This window comes from Aquarana catesbeiana, linkage group LG03 (genome assembly GCF_042186555.1).
Source record: "Aquarana catesbeiana isolate 2022-GZ linkage group LG03, ASM4218655v1, whole genome shotgun sequence".
Lineage (NCBI taxonomy): Eukaryota > Metazoa > Chordata > Amphibia > Anura > Ranidae > Aquarana > Aquarana catesbeiana.
The window spans coordinates 653,960,617-653,975,749 of NC_133326.1; the positions used below are offsets into that span (position 1 = coordinate 653,960,617).

Sequence of the window (15,133 nt, forward strand, 5' to 3'; positions counted from 1 at the left end):
CTATATCCACCTGTAGACATGACGATCTCTGTATTTTATATATACACTAGACATTATAAGCTTTGCATGATCATAGCCATCTCTAGACACAATAAGCCCAAATCCACACATCCTCTACCCTGTATTCTGATATCCCATATACACCTTAAGATCTGTACCCCATAGATATCATAAATTCGGTATTCCCATAGACAAGATATGTTTTGTACCCTATACTCCATCTATTCCGGATAGTATAAGCTCTGAATTCCATATCCATATTCAAACACAATGAGCTCCAAATCCTCTTATTTACCTCTAGATGTGATAATCGCTGTACCCTATATATATCTCTAGACATGATCAGCTCTGTATGAACAAAGAGTATATGAACCAATTAACTTTGCTTAATTCAATACTAGTAGCAACAGGTGAAGATAGACTACCAACAACACCTGTATTAGTATTGAGCTAATTGCAAACACCCAATGACTCTGGGACATGCAGATGGGTGTGTTCCTCTGAATTAAACAAGCATATCAAAAAAACAAGGGAAGGGAACGGGATTGGATACCAATTCCACCCAAAAAAGAATTCTTCAATAAGGAACAAGCAATATAGCAAAAATATAAATAAGTTTAATTGAAAAAGATTCACATGTACACCAATCAAAAATCAAACAATGTGATAAGTAATGAACCAAAAACCTTCACCATGAAATAAAACAGACAACGTTGTCTAAAAACAAAACACAGATGGCCACCACTTAACACACACTAATAATCAAGGACGAAGAAGCAAGTCTTCTTAGTATATGCATATGATTGCTGTATGTAACAGGGAGGTAGGTGTCCGTAAATGATGGGGATCCACCAGAAGAATGCTAACATCAAAATTGACAAATGTCCTGCAACATGGGCCACAATGATAATTGACTGCAGTAGGTAAAGTTGGATGCCATGAACCCAGTGGCCAGTGATGTGGGATTAATGTCCTATGCAGAAAGCTGTAGTTAGCTGGAGATGGGAGTGTGCCTGGATGGGTACTGGTAATCAGTCACAGCATTGATGCTAATTCGGGGAGACACACACTATCGTATAGATACAACAATCCTATGCAGGGAATAAGCGGATTCAATCTCACCACTCCATAGACCCCGATATGCGACAGGCATGCAGGATACTTCGGTCCTTCTCAGACCATCTCATACCATACAGGACAGCTGGGTTCTTCTCAGACCATCTCATACCATACAGGACAGCTGGGTCCTTCTCAGACCATCTCCATACAGCTAAGCATTCATCTGTTGGTGGGATACATACAGTGACGATCGGGAGTAGTGGTGTTGAATTGAGGAGTGCCGCATATGAGCGGTATAGATCTTCATCCACTTCCCGAGTCAATGAAAAGGGCTTCGCCAGCAAGCGAGCGGAATCCCCGAGGCTGGTGGGTGGGTCTGTGTGCACGCTAAGCAAGGCGTGATGGCGTCATTCTGACGCGTTTCATCCTTCACAGGGATTTCTTCAGAGCACTCCTCAATTTAACAACACTACTCCCGATCGTCACTGTATGTATCCCACCAACAGATGAATGCTTAGCTGTATGGAGATGGTCTGAGAAGAACCCAGCTGTCCTGTATGGTATGAGATGGTCTGAGAAGGACCGAAGTATCCTGCATGCATGTCACATATCGGGGTCTACGGAGTGGTGAGATTGAATCCGCTTATTCCCTGCATGGGATTGTTCTATCTATACGATAGTGTGTGTCTCTCCCTCCCCGAATTAGCATCAATGCTGTGACTGATTACCAGTACCCATCCAGGCACACTCCCATCTCCAGCTACCTACAGCTTTCTGCATAGGACATTAATCCCACATCACTGGCCACTGGGTTCATGGCATCCAACTTTACCTACTGCAGTCAATTATCATTGTGGCCCGTGTTGCAGGATATTTGTCAGTTTTGATGTTAGCATTCTGCTGGTGGATCCCCATCATTTATGGCTGCACACACCTACCTCCCTGTTACATACAGCAATCATATGCATATACTAAGAAGACTTGCTTCTTCGTCCCTGATTAGTAGTGTGTATGTGTGTGTTAAGTGGTGGCCATCTGTGTTTTGTTTTTAGACAACGTTGTCTATTTTATTTCATGGTGAAGGTTTTTGGTTCATTACTTATCACAATTTTTGATTTTTGATTGGTGTATATGTGAATCTTTTTCAATTAAACTTATTTATATTTTTGTTATATTGCTTGTTCCTTATTGAAGAATTCTTTTTTGGGTGGAATTGGTATCCAATCCCGTTCCCTTCCCTTGTTTTTTGATATGATCAGCTTTGTAACATATAAACACCTATAGACATGATAAGCTCTGTACCATATGTACAGTTCACCTCTAGGCACGATAAACCCTGTACTCTATATCCACCTCAATATATGTTAACCTATGCATCCTATATTCACATCTAGACATAATAAACTTTGCACCATGTATCTACCCCTGGCTGCAGGTGGCAAGTGGCACACTGCATCTGGTGGCAGGCAATGGTGGCAAGCGGCACACTGCATCTGGTGGCAGGCTATGGGTGGCAAGTGGCACACTGCATCTGGTGGCAGGCAATGGTGGCAAGTGGCACACTGCATCTGGTGGCAGGCTATGGGTGGCAAGTGGCACACTGCATCTGGTGGCAGGCAATGGTGGCAAGTGACAATTACAATGTAGTAACACAAATAATGTGATTTGATCATCCTGACACCATATCAAGCATTGTGTCAGTATGATTTAAGTGCCAACGCCAGCCATTCACCCAAAAAAACAACCACTGCCGAAATCCCCGTCAACCCCCGAGACTACATCCCCCCATCTCATCTTTTTATGGGAAGGGGGGTGTGCCTGAATGGCAGTTTGGAAATGTGGTCACCCTAGCTGAGGGCCTGAAGGAAGACTTGCTTGAAGAAGATTGGCCTGTGAAAGCTTGGCTGGAGAGGTTGGTGCCTTTCGATTGTAGCTCCAGGTGTGGAAGTCCTTTTTGAGGAAGAGATGCCAGAGGTTGCTGCTTAAGGACTGACTGCTCTTACAGGGTCTTGGATATACTGGCTGTCCCCTCTTTGGCAATATTTTTGAGGCTGCTACTACAGGGCCTAATACTGCTGGAGCAAGATTCTTCAGAAAGCTGTCCTTCAAGATCTGTAAGTGCGTTTGGGTACTGCACCCTCAACCCTCCTCCCTGAATTTGTTCAAGACCTGCAATAACTCTTCAAAAGAAAGCCCTAGACGGAGCCTGAATTTGTACTTCTGCAACTGAAACCCAGAGGGGCAGCCCCTGGACAGGTAAGGGGAACCCAATATAATTCCAGTGGCCCCTTTGGCGGTTGACCCCACATGATGATAAGCTTTGTGCTCTATATCTATCTCTAGATATAAGCTGTGCAGCCTACAGTATATCAACCTCGACATGATATGCTCTATACCCTATGTTCACCTTTAGACATGATAAGCTGTATACTCTATATTACCCTATTAGATTGTAAGCTCTTCTGAGCAGGGCCTTAATCATCTTGTATTTTATTGTATTATAACTGTATTGCCTCTCTTTTATATTGTAAAGTGCTGCGTAAACTGTTGGCGCTATATAAATCCTGTATAATAATAATAATAACAACCCTCTAAACATGAACTCTGTATTCTTACATCCACTTCTAGGCATGATCAACTCTGTATCAAACATCCACCTCTAGACATGTTAGGGTCTGTGCCCTATATCAACCTATAGACATGATAAGCTCCATAACCTATGTTCACCTCTAGACATGATAAGCTCTATCCTCCATATCCACCTCTGTACATGGCGAACTTTGTATTCTTATATTTACCTCTAGACATGGTAAGCTGTATACCCCATATCCACCTCTGTACATGACAAACTCTGTATTCTCATTTCCACCTCTAGAAATTATAATCTCTGTACTTTGTGTCCCTCCAAGTCTCTCCCTAGAGATGATAAGCTTCGTAATTCTTCTTAGACAAGATAGGCTGTGCACCCCACCTCCATACCCCATCCATCTTCATTACAATCTCTTCATCCATCTTCATTTTTAGACATGTATAACTGTACCTCATATCAACCTCTAGATGTGATAAGTTATATGTTGGGATAACTATCTTAAGACTTGATAAGATCTGTATACTGTACTGCACATCCATCTCTCTGCATCAGTCGGTTCATTAGAAACCAGCTGACATTCGGCCCGTGTGTAGGCAGCCAGTCCAACAGAAGCCGGCCGTGGCTGGCTTCTGTCGAAGGGGCATGACCGAAAAAGGTCTGCCGATTGGCTCCCAATCAGCACTCTCAGCCAATGTTCTGGTGAGGGGCGGCATGCCCCTGTCTGAACACAATACCTCAGCGAGCGTTATTGCTGTACTAATGTCGGATAATTAGTACAGCAGCTCTTTTTTTTTTCATTCAGCCAGCAGGGTTGAACCAAGAAATTGTTAGTATGTACCAGGTATTGGTATTTTCTTTAGCCATGTAAGCTACCCAAGATCTATCTCAAGTCAAAATTTCCAATCTTTCCATCTCTAAATGCTTTAGGCTCTGTACACACAATATACAGTATGTTCTTTACTTTCATAACCATCTACAGACATAAGCTAGGACTGGACAAACACTTTAAGACAGCAGGATTTTTTTAAGAGCCAGGAAGTGTGCAGCCACAGAGAACAGAAGGATAGGTTACAAAATGGAAATAATACTTACCCACTGCTCTTCCTGGGCAGGGGCAGATCCTGTTAAAACAAAGAAAAGCCATGAGGACCAGCCAAAATCCAGCTAACAGGGACAAAACAAGATAATCATTATCAATCATGTAATGACCATAAACCAGTAGTCGAAAACTTTTGTGTCATAGTGGGGCTCACATAACACACATAATGTTCAGCATATGAAATTCTAGAGAGGACTGTCAGAGGCGGCAGATGGTGAACTTTGGCACCCCAGATGTTTTGGAACTACATTTCCCATGATGCTCATCCACTCTTCAGTGTAGTTGCGCATCATGGGAAATGTAGTTCTAAAACATCTGGGGTGCCAAGGTTCACCACCACTGTAGGAATGATGGTCAGAGGCTGCAGACATACAAGAGGAATGATGGTCAGAGCCTGAAGACATACTAGAGAGACTGTGGATATTCTGTAGGCTTGGATGGAGACTGGAGACATGCTGCAGGAGACAATCAGAGATTGAGGATATGTTTCACATAGCTAATAGAAATGACTGATATTACCCTTTTACATTTCAATGCTCCCACTAATGACTGATGAGGTCTGAGGACCTCACAACAAGCACCAAAGAGCCATATACTCCAGGGCAATAAACAGTGACATCATGAATAAGATTCGGTGCTACCATGAGTAAGTGGTCTCTACAAATAAGCCCATTGTATGCGTTAGAGGACAGAGGTGGAGGTGGTTTGCCTGTGGTTCTAAGGGGGTGATCATGGACCACTGGGTGAGCCAGTACCTGTGGTTGGGAGTGAGCAGGTAGATGATCAGCAGTAGAGTGTTGAATTATTTGTACATGTGGTAAGGTGTATATGAATCTCTTGCAAATCTTTCAGAACTATCACACGCATTTTGCCTGGTAAGTGGCAGACAGAGAGGCTATTTAGAGCAGTTGGGAGAGTTATGCCCTGTACACACGATAGGATTTTCCGACAACAAAATCCATGGGATTTTTTTCTGACGGATGTTGGCTCAAACTTGTCTTGCATACACACGGTCACACAAAGTTGGTCGGAAATTCCGAACGTCAAGAACGCGGTGACGTACAACACGTACGACGAGCCGAGAAAAATGAAGTTCACTAGCCAGTGCTGCTCTTCTGCTTGATTCCGAGCATGCGTGGCACTTTGTGCGTCGGATTTGTGTACACACACGATCGGAATTTCCGACAACGGATTTTGTTTTTGGGAAAATTTTATAGCAAGCTCTCAAACTTTGTGTGTCGGAAATTCCTATGGAAAATGTGTGATGGAGCCCACACACGGTCAGAATTTCTGACAACAAGGTCCTATCACACATTTTCCATCTGAAAATCCTATCGTGTGTACAGGGCATAATGCAAACCGAGAGGAACGAGAGGTACTTGAAGATAAATTTGAGAAATTCTTTGGGTAAAATGGAAGGACTAACCAACGCCCATGATCTAAGCACATTTGATGAAAACACATGTACCCAGCTTCTTTAGATACGTTTCATGCAAAATTTTGTTGCATAATTGACAAAGATGCGACACAATACTTACTCGTGTGACACCATTTACTCTATGGAAGAGGTTTTATCTACCTCCACTTTTATGGTCGATACAGCGGTATTTCTCTGGGCTGAATAAGAAAAACTGATCTGTGTATGGCCAGTCTTAGAGCTCTTTCACATTGGTGGCAGTGCTTACCATCCCCTGAAAAGTGTGTAGGTGGGATGCAGCGTGGTGCATCAATAATAATTCACATAGTCAGGTGCAGTGAAGAAATGGAAATAGTACAGCAACAGTTCACAATAAACCCAATGGGAAGGCTGCCTAACCGTGTGCACTCACGGTTTCCAGTAATGTGAAGAGGGCAGGTATCAACCAGACTGAGAGCGTCTGTTAATAGAGCAGAATGCGGCCTGGCCGTCTTGTGCCCAAACGGGGTAAAGTCCAAAGGAGATGTGTCCCTACTCTTTCTCTTCTCGTCAGGAGCCTTTCCCTTATCGCTAGTACTGTCCCTAGCAGGCGGGGGGAACCTGTCCCTACTCTACCAACTCACAAAAGCACACCAAACCTGGGAGCCAGGGCCTTAAAAAGGCTCTGCCTGACCCAAGATTGCTCTCAGAGTCACATGGGGCGGCAACATTAAATTGGATGCCTCCCCAGTGAGCTAGGAAACCATAGAGGAAATCTGTTCTTCTTGACTTCCTCTCCAACAATAGTGCCACTGTGGAAGAGTGCCACCTGCAGTGGAAAAAGTAGACTGAAGCTGCCTGCAAGTGACCCGCGGTGGATAGCTTTTCAGAGGACGGTATAGCAGCAAGTGGCAAATATTCAGGAGGTGATCCTTTTCTTAAAATTATTTTTATTAAACTAAAGGGGTATTTTGTATTAAAATATCACACCGCAGTCGCAAACCAAGGATTTGGCTTGTGGTTTCGGGGGCGTGCTCCCGTTGACCTCAATGGGTGAGTTAAAATTGCCATGGCCACAACACTTTGCATGTGTACAGCCCTGGCTAGTTGTAATGTTAGAATTTTGGTGGGCGGCCAAGTGGCGGTAAACCTGCAGCTCAGCTACCTATTTTTACTGCCCCCCCCCCCCCAGCTGCCCAAGTGAAAGAGTTCTTATATTTCTTCCCAAGTCATCACTACCTCTGAACGTTTATTCTCCAACCTCCCTTCCAATGCAGGCTCTAATCTGATTGGTGGCTTCTAGGCAATATAGAGAGTTCTTATTTCACACACACAAATGAGATCAGATATTCATATTAGAAAAAGGGGAAGCGGATTGGTCATTGTAGCCAACACAGGCAGTTCCTACAAGCACGGTTATGGGAAATAACAGTTGTGGTATCTGTCGGTGTAGACACGGAGCACACTCCTCTTTAATGCTAAATTCTCTCCTCAATTCCCTTACCTCCCTGCATTGGAGCTCAGTTACTACGGAGACCAGACAGCAATGAGGAAAATGCTGATATACTCTGGAGGAAGGCGCAGGCCCGGTGCACAGCACAGCGAATCAGGGCTATGTTGCCATGTTACGTATAATAACATCTGGAAAATGATTATACTGTATATCTGGTGTACAGGCAGCTGCCTATCAGGAATAGCTCCAAGGAACATCTCATTTTAAACAGCGTATACTACATATAGACATCATATATGACCAAAAATAAGTCTTTTTTTTTTTTCCTTTTTTTTTTTTTTTTTATACATTCTTTTTTTTTTTTTTACATTCTTTACCTGCTTTAATACCGGACACGTTTATCCCCTTCCTGCCCAGGCTGATTTTCAGCTTTCAGTGCTGTCGCATTTTGAATGACAACTGCGCGGTCATGCAATGCTGTATCCAAACAAAATTTTTATCATTTTTTTCCCACAATTAGGGCTTTCTTTTGGTGGTATTTGATCACCACTGGGGTTTTTATTTTTTGCTAAACAAATGAAAAAAGACTGAAAATTTTGAAAAAAATAAAAAAAAATTTTCATTTCTGTTATAAAATTTTGTAAATTAGTACGTTTTCTCCTTCACTGATGAGCACTGATAAGGCGGCACTGATGAGGTCACACTGATGATGAGGCACTAAAATGCAACACTAATGGGCACTCATAGGTGGCACTGATAGACAGCACTGATATGCACTTATAGGTGGTACTGATAGATGGCACTCTGACAGCAATCTTGGGTCAGACAGAGCCTTTTTAAGGCCCTGGCTCCCAGGTTTGGTGTGCTTTTGCGAGTTGGTAGAGTAGACACAGGTTCCCCGCCTGTTAGGGACAGTACTAGCGGTAAGGGAAATGCTCCTGAGAAAGAGAGAAAGCATAGGGACACATCTCCTTTGGCATCCCTGATGAGCAGTGATTGGCATCTGTGATAGGTACCGATTGGCATCCTTGATGGGTACTGATTGGCATCCCTGGTGGGCACTGATTGGCATCCTTGGTGGGCTCTAGTGGGCATCCTTGATGGGTCTGCACTGATAACCAATGCGCTGATTATCAGCACAGACCCCCCCGTCAGGAGAACCACTGATCGGCTCTCCTCTACTCATGCCTTGTCAGCGCGAATAGAGGAAAAGCCGATAAATGGTACTTCCTAGATACGATGTGACCAGCTGTGATTGGACACAGCTGATCACATGGTAAAGAGCCTACGTCATAGGCTCTTTACCAAGATCAGAGAAGCGGTGTGTCAGAGTGATCACCGAGCTGTGCGCCCTCGCAAGCGTGAGCGGCTTATCCTGCTGGACGTCATATGACACCCAGTCAGGATAATAGAGCCACTCTGTGGCTGTCATTCTGCATACAGAGGGCGGGAAGTAGTTAACCACTTCAACACCGTCTTCCTCCATTTATCTTCTTCCTGCCCATTTTTACCTTCTTCCTGCCAATTTTTAGCTTTCAGCGCACTCACACTTTGAATGACGATTGCGCTGTCATGCAACACTGTACCCATATAATTTTTATCCTTTTTTTCACACAAATAGAGCCTTCTTTTGGTGTTATTTAATCACCACTGTTTTTTTGGAGGTTTTTTTTACAAATAAACGAAAAAAATATTTAAAAAAAAAAAAGCGTTTTTCTTCGTTTCAGTTATGGCATTTTTCAAAAGTTATTTGTGGGTTTTTCTTTGCATCCCGAACAATTTTCCTGGCAGTTGTGGCTGAAAATTTTAGTTTGTCTACCTGACCGTGGTTTGGTTTCAACAGAACCCCTCACTTTCCACTTCTTAAGAGTTTGAACACTGCTGATTGGCATTCTCAATTCCTTGGATATCTTTTTATATCCCTTTCCTGTTTTATACAGTTCAACTACCTTTTCCCACAGATCCTTTGACAATTCTTTTGCTTTCCCCATGACTCAGAATCCAGAAACGTCAGTGCAGCACTGGATGAAAGATGCAAGGGTTTGTCAGGAGTCAAGAAACTCATTGACCTTCTATACACACACTAAATACAAGCAAACAGATCACAGGTGAGGATGGTTACCTTTAATAACCATTCAAACCCCTTTGTGTCAACTTGTGTTCATGTTATCAGGCCAAAATCACCAGGGTATGTAAACTTTTGATTAGGGTTGTTTGGGTAGTTTCTGTTACCATTAAGATTTAAAAATAGTAAACACAGTTGATTGATAATACATGGCTTCAGCCAAACACCAACCATGAGTGAAAGAAAAGTTTTTTTTTTATCATTCATATTCTCTGAAAAATGGCCAAGAAATCATAAATTCTGCTAGGGTATGTAAACTTATGAGCACAACTGTAGATAAATAGTCTGAGACCTGGAGCAGCAGGGTTCTTGTTCTGGAGGAGGAGATCCCAGCCTGAGGGGGACCCAGAAGGGAAGAGAACCTTGGACGAATCAGCGGGACCGTTCAGGGGTCTGTGCTACATTAATTATGTAATTTGCCTTTTTTCTGGGGCTGTTTCTTACAGATAATCTACTCCATCATTCTCTTCTAGGTTGAATGACACCCAGCATCATTCAAATCACTGTCTGTGATCCCAGGCAGTCATGGACACACCCCCTAGGTTAGCATCATCACTTCACCTGGACTCCTAGTATTGCTGGTGGAGTTGGGCTTTTCTTTTAAGGGATTAGATATATTATGTACAACAAAAGTAAAACCGTCACAGCAGAGAAAAAGCTCACCAATCATTAGATGTGATTGCTGCATTTGTTTTTTTTTCTTTTAGGCTTTTTTCACCTCTGTTTTCACCTGGTGATCTGGTCAGTAACATGCATCCTGTATTAGCGTGCCCCCACTCTGAATGAAAGAGTACAGGGGGCACCTTGGGCAAGCAGCATTGTCAGTCTGGGGGGAAGGGAAAGTTAGATGAACTAGCAAATTTAGATACACTAACAACTTGAAGGCAATCTCCAACTCACACTTTATAGGCAGTTACAGCAAACAGTTTTATTCCTTTTTGGGATAAAGGTTTTACATAAATACATACAAGCTGATCATCTTAAAGGGGTTGTAAAGTTATTTTTTTTTTTTTTTTAAAATAACAAACATGTTATACTTACCTTCACTGTGCAGCTCGTTCTGCACAGAGTGGCCCCGAACCTGGTCTTCTGGGGTCCCTCGGCGGCTGTTTCAGCTCCTCCCCGCAAGCATTTACCACCTTCATGCGAGCTCCCTCGCACGGTGGTGAGTGCTTGCGGGCGCGCTCCCGTGATACAGCCGGCGGCTATAGCCGCTCGCTGTATCACTCGGCCCCGCCCCCCGGCGCGCCGCGTCATCGGATGTGATTGACAGCAGCGCGAGCCAATGGCTGCGCTGCTTTCAATCAATCCACTGCAGCCAATCAGCGACCAGGCTGAGCTGCAATGAAGCTGACGAGGACGAGGAGCGAAGATTCGAGGCGTCAGGTAAGTAAAACGGGGGGGCCTGGGGGCGGCAGTACTGTCAAAAGTTTTTTCACCTTAATGCATAGAATGCATTAAGGTGAAAAAAATTTTACCTTTACAACCCCTTTAACCACCCCGGTCAGTGCTAAATGGTTTGTTTCAGCTCTCTAACTGCTACATCAGCAAAAGAGATTGTTTTTTTTTGAAAAACAGACTTAATGAGTAGGTCACCATGTAAAAATAGAAATAAGAAAGCCTAAAAAAAGAAAACAAATGCAGCCATCACATCAAACAATTGATAAGCTGCAATATAATAAATCTTTGCTTTTGGGTTTAAAACTGCTTTAAAGAGAATAAGTATAGAGAGAGAATATAGTATGAGTCTTAGAAACAAATTATATGTACCCCAATAATATAACCTGGCCTATAATCTGAATTACACATGATGTCTAAGTTATGTTGACAATAAGGGTGTATAAGCAAGTTTACAACCGAATAATTAATTGACTATATATGCAATATATTCAATATTCATATGTAATATTTCAACAATGTTTCAGTATTTACCAGAGTATAAAAATACCTATTTTAAAAAATTGACAACAACGTCGCAACCAAAAAAAAAAAGAGGTACAAGAGGTATTTGATGCTTTTTTGAAGCAAGGAGCAGCTCATTCAAATGAATGGTGCTGTTCCAAAACCTTGGAAGAGAACGCACAAAAAAAGCATAAAAAACAAGACGTGGGAGCATAGCTAGATTTGAACAGGGTCTTAAAGCGGTTGTAAACCACTGGACATTTTCCTGCAAGAAAATGTCATAATGTGCTGGTATGCATCGCATACCAGCATATTATGTTAAACTTACCTTATAACAAAGCCCTCCAGCAATGAGATGTCAGCACTGCAGGCACTTTCATCTGCACCAGTCTTGCTTCCGGATTCGCGGACTCTGGCTTTGAGACTGGCCGGAGCCGCGATGACGTCATGGCACAGGGCTCTGAAGAAACGGCACAGGTGGCCGTTCCTTCAGAGCGCATGCACCAGTAATGTCACTGGCTGCATGTACACTAAATATCTTCTAAACAGTGCATGTTTAGGAGATATTTACACTACCTATAGGTAAGCCTTATTAGAGGCTTACCTATAGGTAAAAGCAAGAGATGGAAGTTTATTTCCACTTTAATGTACTCATTTACTTTAAAATGTTTGACATTATGAAATATTTGTGACCAAGCTGCTTAGAGATAATATCTATTCCCTCTCTGTTCTTTCCCCTAAATCCTCTGGCATTGTAAATGTGTTGTACCAAGGCCACTCAACTCTTATTACACTTCAGGGAAGAGAAGCCAAACCTTCGTCACCCTAGTGCCCATTAGAAAATGAAAATGCATTTATAATTTCACAGCCAGCATCACTATATAAAAGATGACTGGTTTCCAACCTAGAATGAAACTGTACGTCTTCTGTGCCCCTTTCTGATTAGTTTTACTTTGTTGGGACCTGACTTTATGTCTGAACCTTGCTACTGCCATTCTGCTATCCACTGAGACTCTCTTAGAACTTAGTATAGATAATATCATTGGAGAAGGTAATGGCAGGTGGTGTAAAGTTAGGCCGTAGTAATAAATGAAACTAAATCAGAGAAATGTTCAGAAGAGGTTTTCTGGCTAATAAGGTTAATAGCAAGCATTATGTGGTGTCTGCTCTTAGGCAGCCCTGTTACATAAGTAATAGAAAATTAAGTCTTGATAGATCACTTCAGGCTGGCCTCTTTTGCGGGTATAGCTATGTAAAACGTTACAAATAAGTGCCTATATGGTTTAAAATCCAGCATTGCACAGACCCACCCAGGCGCGGACTGAAAACTCATGGGGCCCCCGGGCAATAGGAGATTATGGGGCCCCCGGGCAATAGGAGAAGATTATGGGGCCCCCCAGGCAATAGATTATGGGGCCACACAGTATACACACACACATACAGTATACACACAGAGACACACAATATACACACAGTATACACATACACACACTGAAAAGTTACTGGAGAGGCGGGGCAGCTACAGTCTTGGGATTTTTTTAAAAAACACAGATTTTTACATACTGTCCCTGGTTTTATTGAGGCTGGCAACCCTGATGAGGCCCTTTAGTGGCATGGGGCCCTCGGGCAGTGCCCGAGTGCCCGAATGGTCAGTCCGCCCCTGGACCCACCCTGCTTTGCACATGTTAAGTTGCTCTCCATTCTCGGCACTGTGCCTAAAAGCAGAGCCACTAGAGCCCTATCTGCTGACAGCTTTAAGATTTAGGCCTCATGCACACTGGACGTTATAAAAAAGACAGTAGCGTTAGCTGTAGAAAGCTGTAGCTGTAGAATGAGTTTTTCAGCGTTTTTGCAGTAGCGTTTTTTAACAAAATTATACTTCCACAAAAGCTTGTGGCTCAAAAATGCTGAAAAGCCACATTTTTCAGCGTTTTATGGTGTTTTTACACTTTTCTCAGATTTTTTTTTTTAGAGTGTAGCAATATGGACTACAATCGTAAAGTACAGTATCGTCCTGCATTTCGATGCATTGCATGTCCCTCTAGTGATCAGTATAACAAGTGACATCATATTTGTGTGCTAAACAAAAGGGATTGTGGGATGAGTAGTTCTCCCAACTGATAATTGCTTTGCATGATTATGTGCCTGGACTACATATCACAGGGATCTTTGCTACCATCAGGAAGATTGCTTGGAGTAGCTATAAAAAGAAGCAAAAGCCCACGCGGAGCTCTCTTCCTCCCGGGCCTGACGCAAGACGGACCTCTCTGTACATGGAGAGAGGGGTCGCGGACTACCACGCAGTGTACCACTTTCCAACTCGTGCCAGAGGGGCCTAGCTCTGCTGTTTGTCATTGGACGTCTATCCAGAACCACTCCGCTGGCCTGCCAGTCCGTGTACTTAAGAAGTGTGTCAGAATATTTAGATAGCTGTGTCCATCCTTACAGATGCTAGCAGTAGCTCATTGACCCAATGTATATAATATACTGTTCTACTTGATAATATCTTGCTTTGTGTTATTTGGAGGAATTCCTTTGCTGAGTTGGCGCTGAGTTGGCGCTGTCGCCTACAACTCAGCAGATCTATTACCTCTTCTTTGTATCGATATCCTTTTCAATCTGTTTTAGTAAACATTATCAGAACGTGAATACACAGAGTTGTCTGACTTATTATTTTAAGGTGGTGCAAGGATGTTGGAACCCAGAGTGTCAGGTGGGTTGGAATGTTCATTAGGTCATGGCAGTGCAGATGAGCAGGTAATTCCAAGCAGTCCCTTAGGGGGTCGTGCTACATTTGGGGGCTCGTCCGGGGAGCTATTTGCAGCTGGCCCTAGCCGACCTAGACAAGAGCCAAAATCTGCATGGGAAGCCGCTAATGGCCATGGTTGCTTGGGGCAGAGCTCATGGAGCTCCAGCACAGAAAAGCTCTGTTTTGGAGATCTCGGGAAATTAGCATACTGAGAGAGAGATCAGAATGTGGCTGAGAACTCTGGCACTAGGACACTGGGCCTACCTTGCGGAAGCGGAAGCCATGGAGGAATTGGATCAAGTCAGGGCACTAATAGAATGGCAGGAAGAGGTACCTGTGTGCTTTCAGGAGGAGGAGATATGTCTGACTAAAGGAGTGACTGCTAGAGTGTTCCCACTCAAGATAGGGGGGAACAGACTGAGAAGCAGCCCTCGACCAGAACTCAGGAGAAGGGTCCTGTACCTGTGGGAGCCGACTTTCAAGTGGCCGGTACCCCGCCCCTCTCCTTCTACACGGATATGACCCGATTGGTTGATAGCTTGGTGAAGAATGGATCTGGAAACCAATCAGAACTATCCAAAACTCAGGTTTTTCTCTGGGCAATTGCCAACCCCTGTGGGAGAAGACGAGTTTAAGACCTGGATGAGTCAGGCTCTGCAGGCCATGGAAGAGTTGAGTGTTCCAGAGGCTGTGAAATGACAACGGCTTAGTGAGAGCCTTCGAGGCCCAGCGGCTGATGTGATCCGTAATCTGAGGATGG

General features: G+C 43.5%; 1 protein-coding gene across 2 annotated transcripts in view; it reads right to left on the reverse strand.

Annotated features, from left to right (window-relative positions):
* Positions 1-15,133, reverse strand: part of MAST1 (microtubule associated serine/threonine kinase 1) — a 138,439-nt gene that overhangs the window by 101,354 nt on the left and 21,952 nt on the right. For both annotated transcript variants that reach the window (XM_073622704.1, XM_073622703.1), the window contains exon 2: positions 4,742-4,770. In XM_073622704.1, coding sequence (XP_073478805.1) covers positions 4,742-4,770 — 29 coding nt within the window. The remainder of the gene's footprint in view (positions 1-4,741; positions 4,771-15,133) is intronic.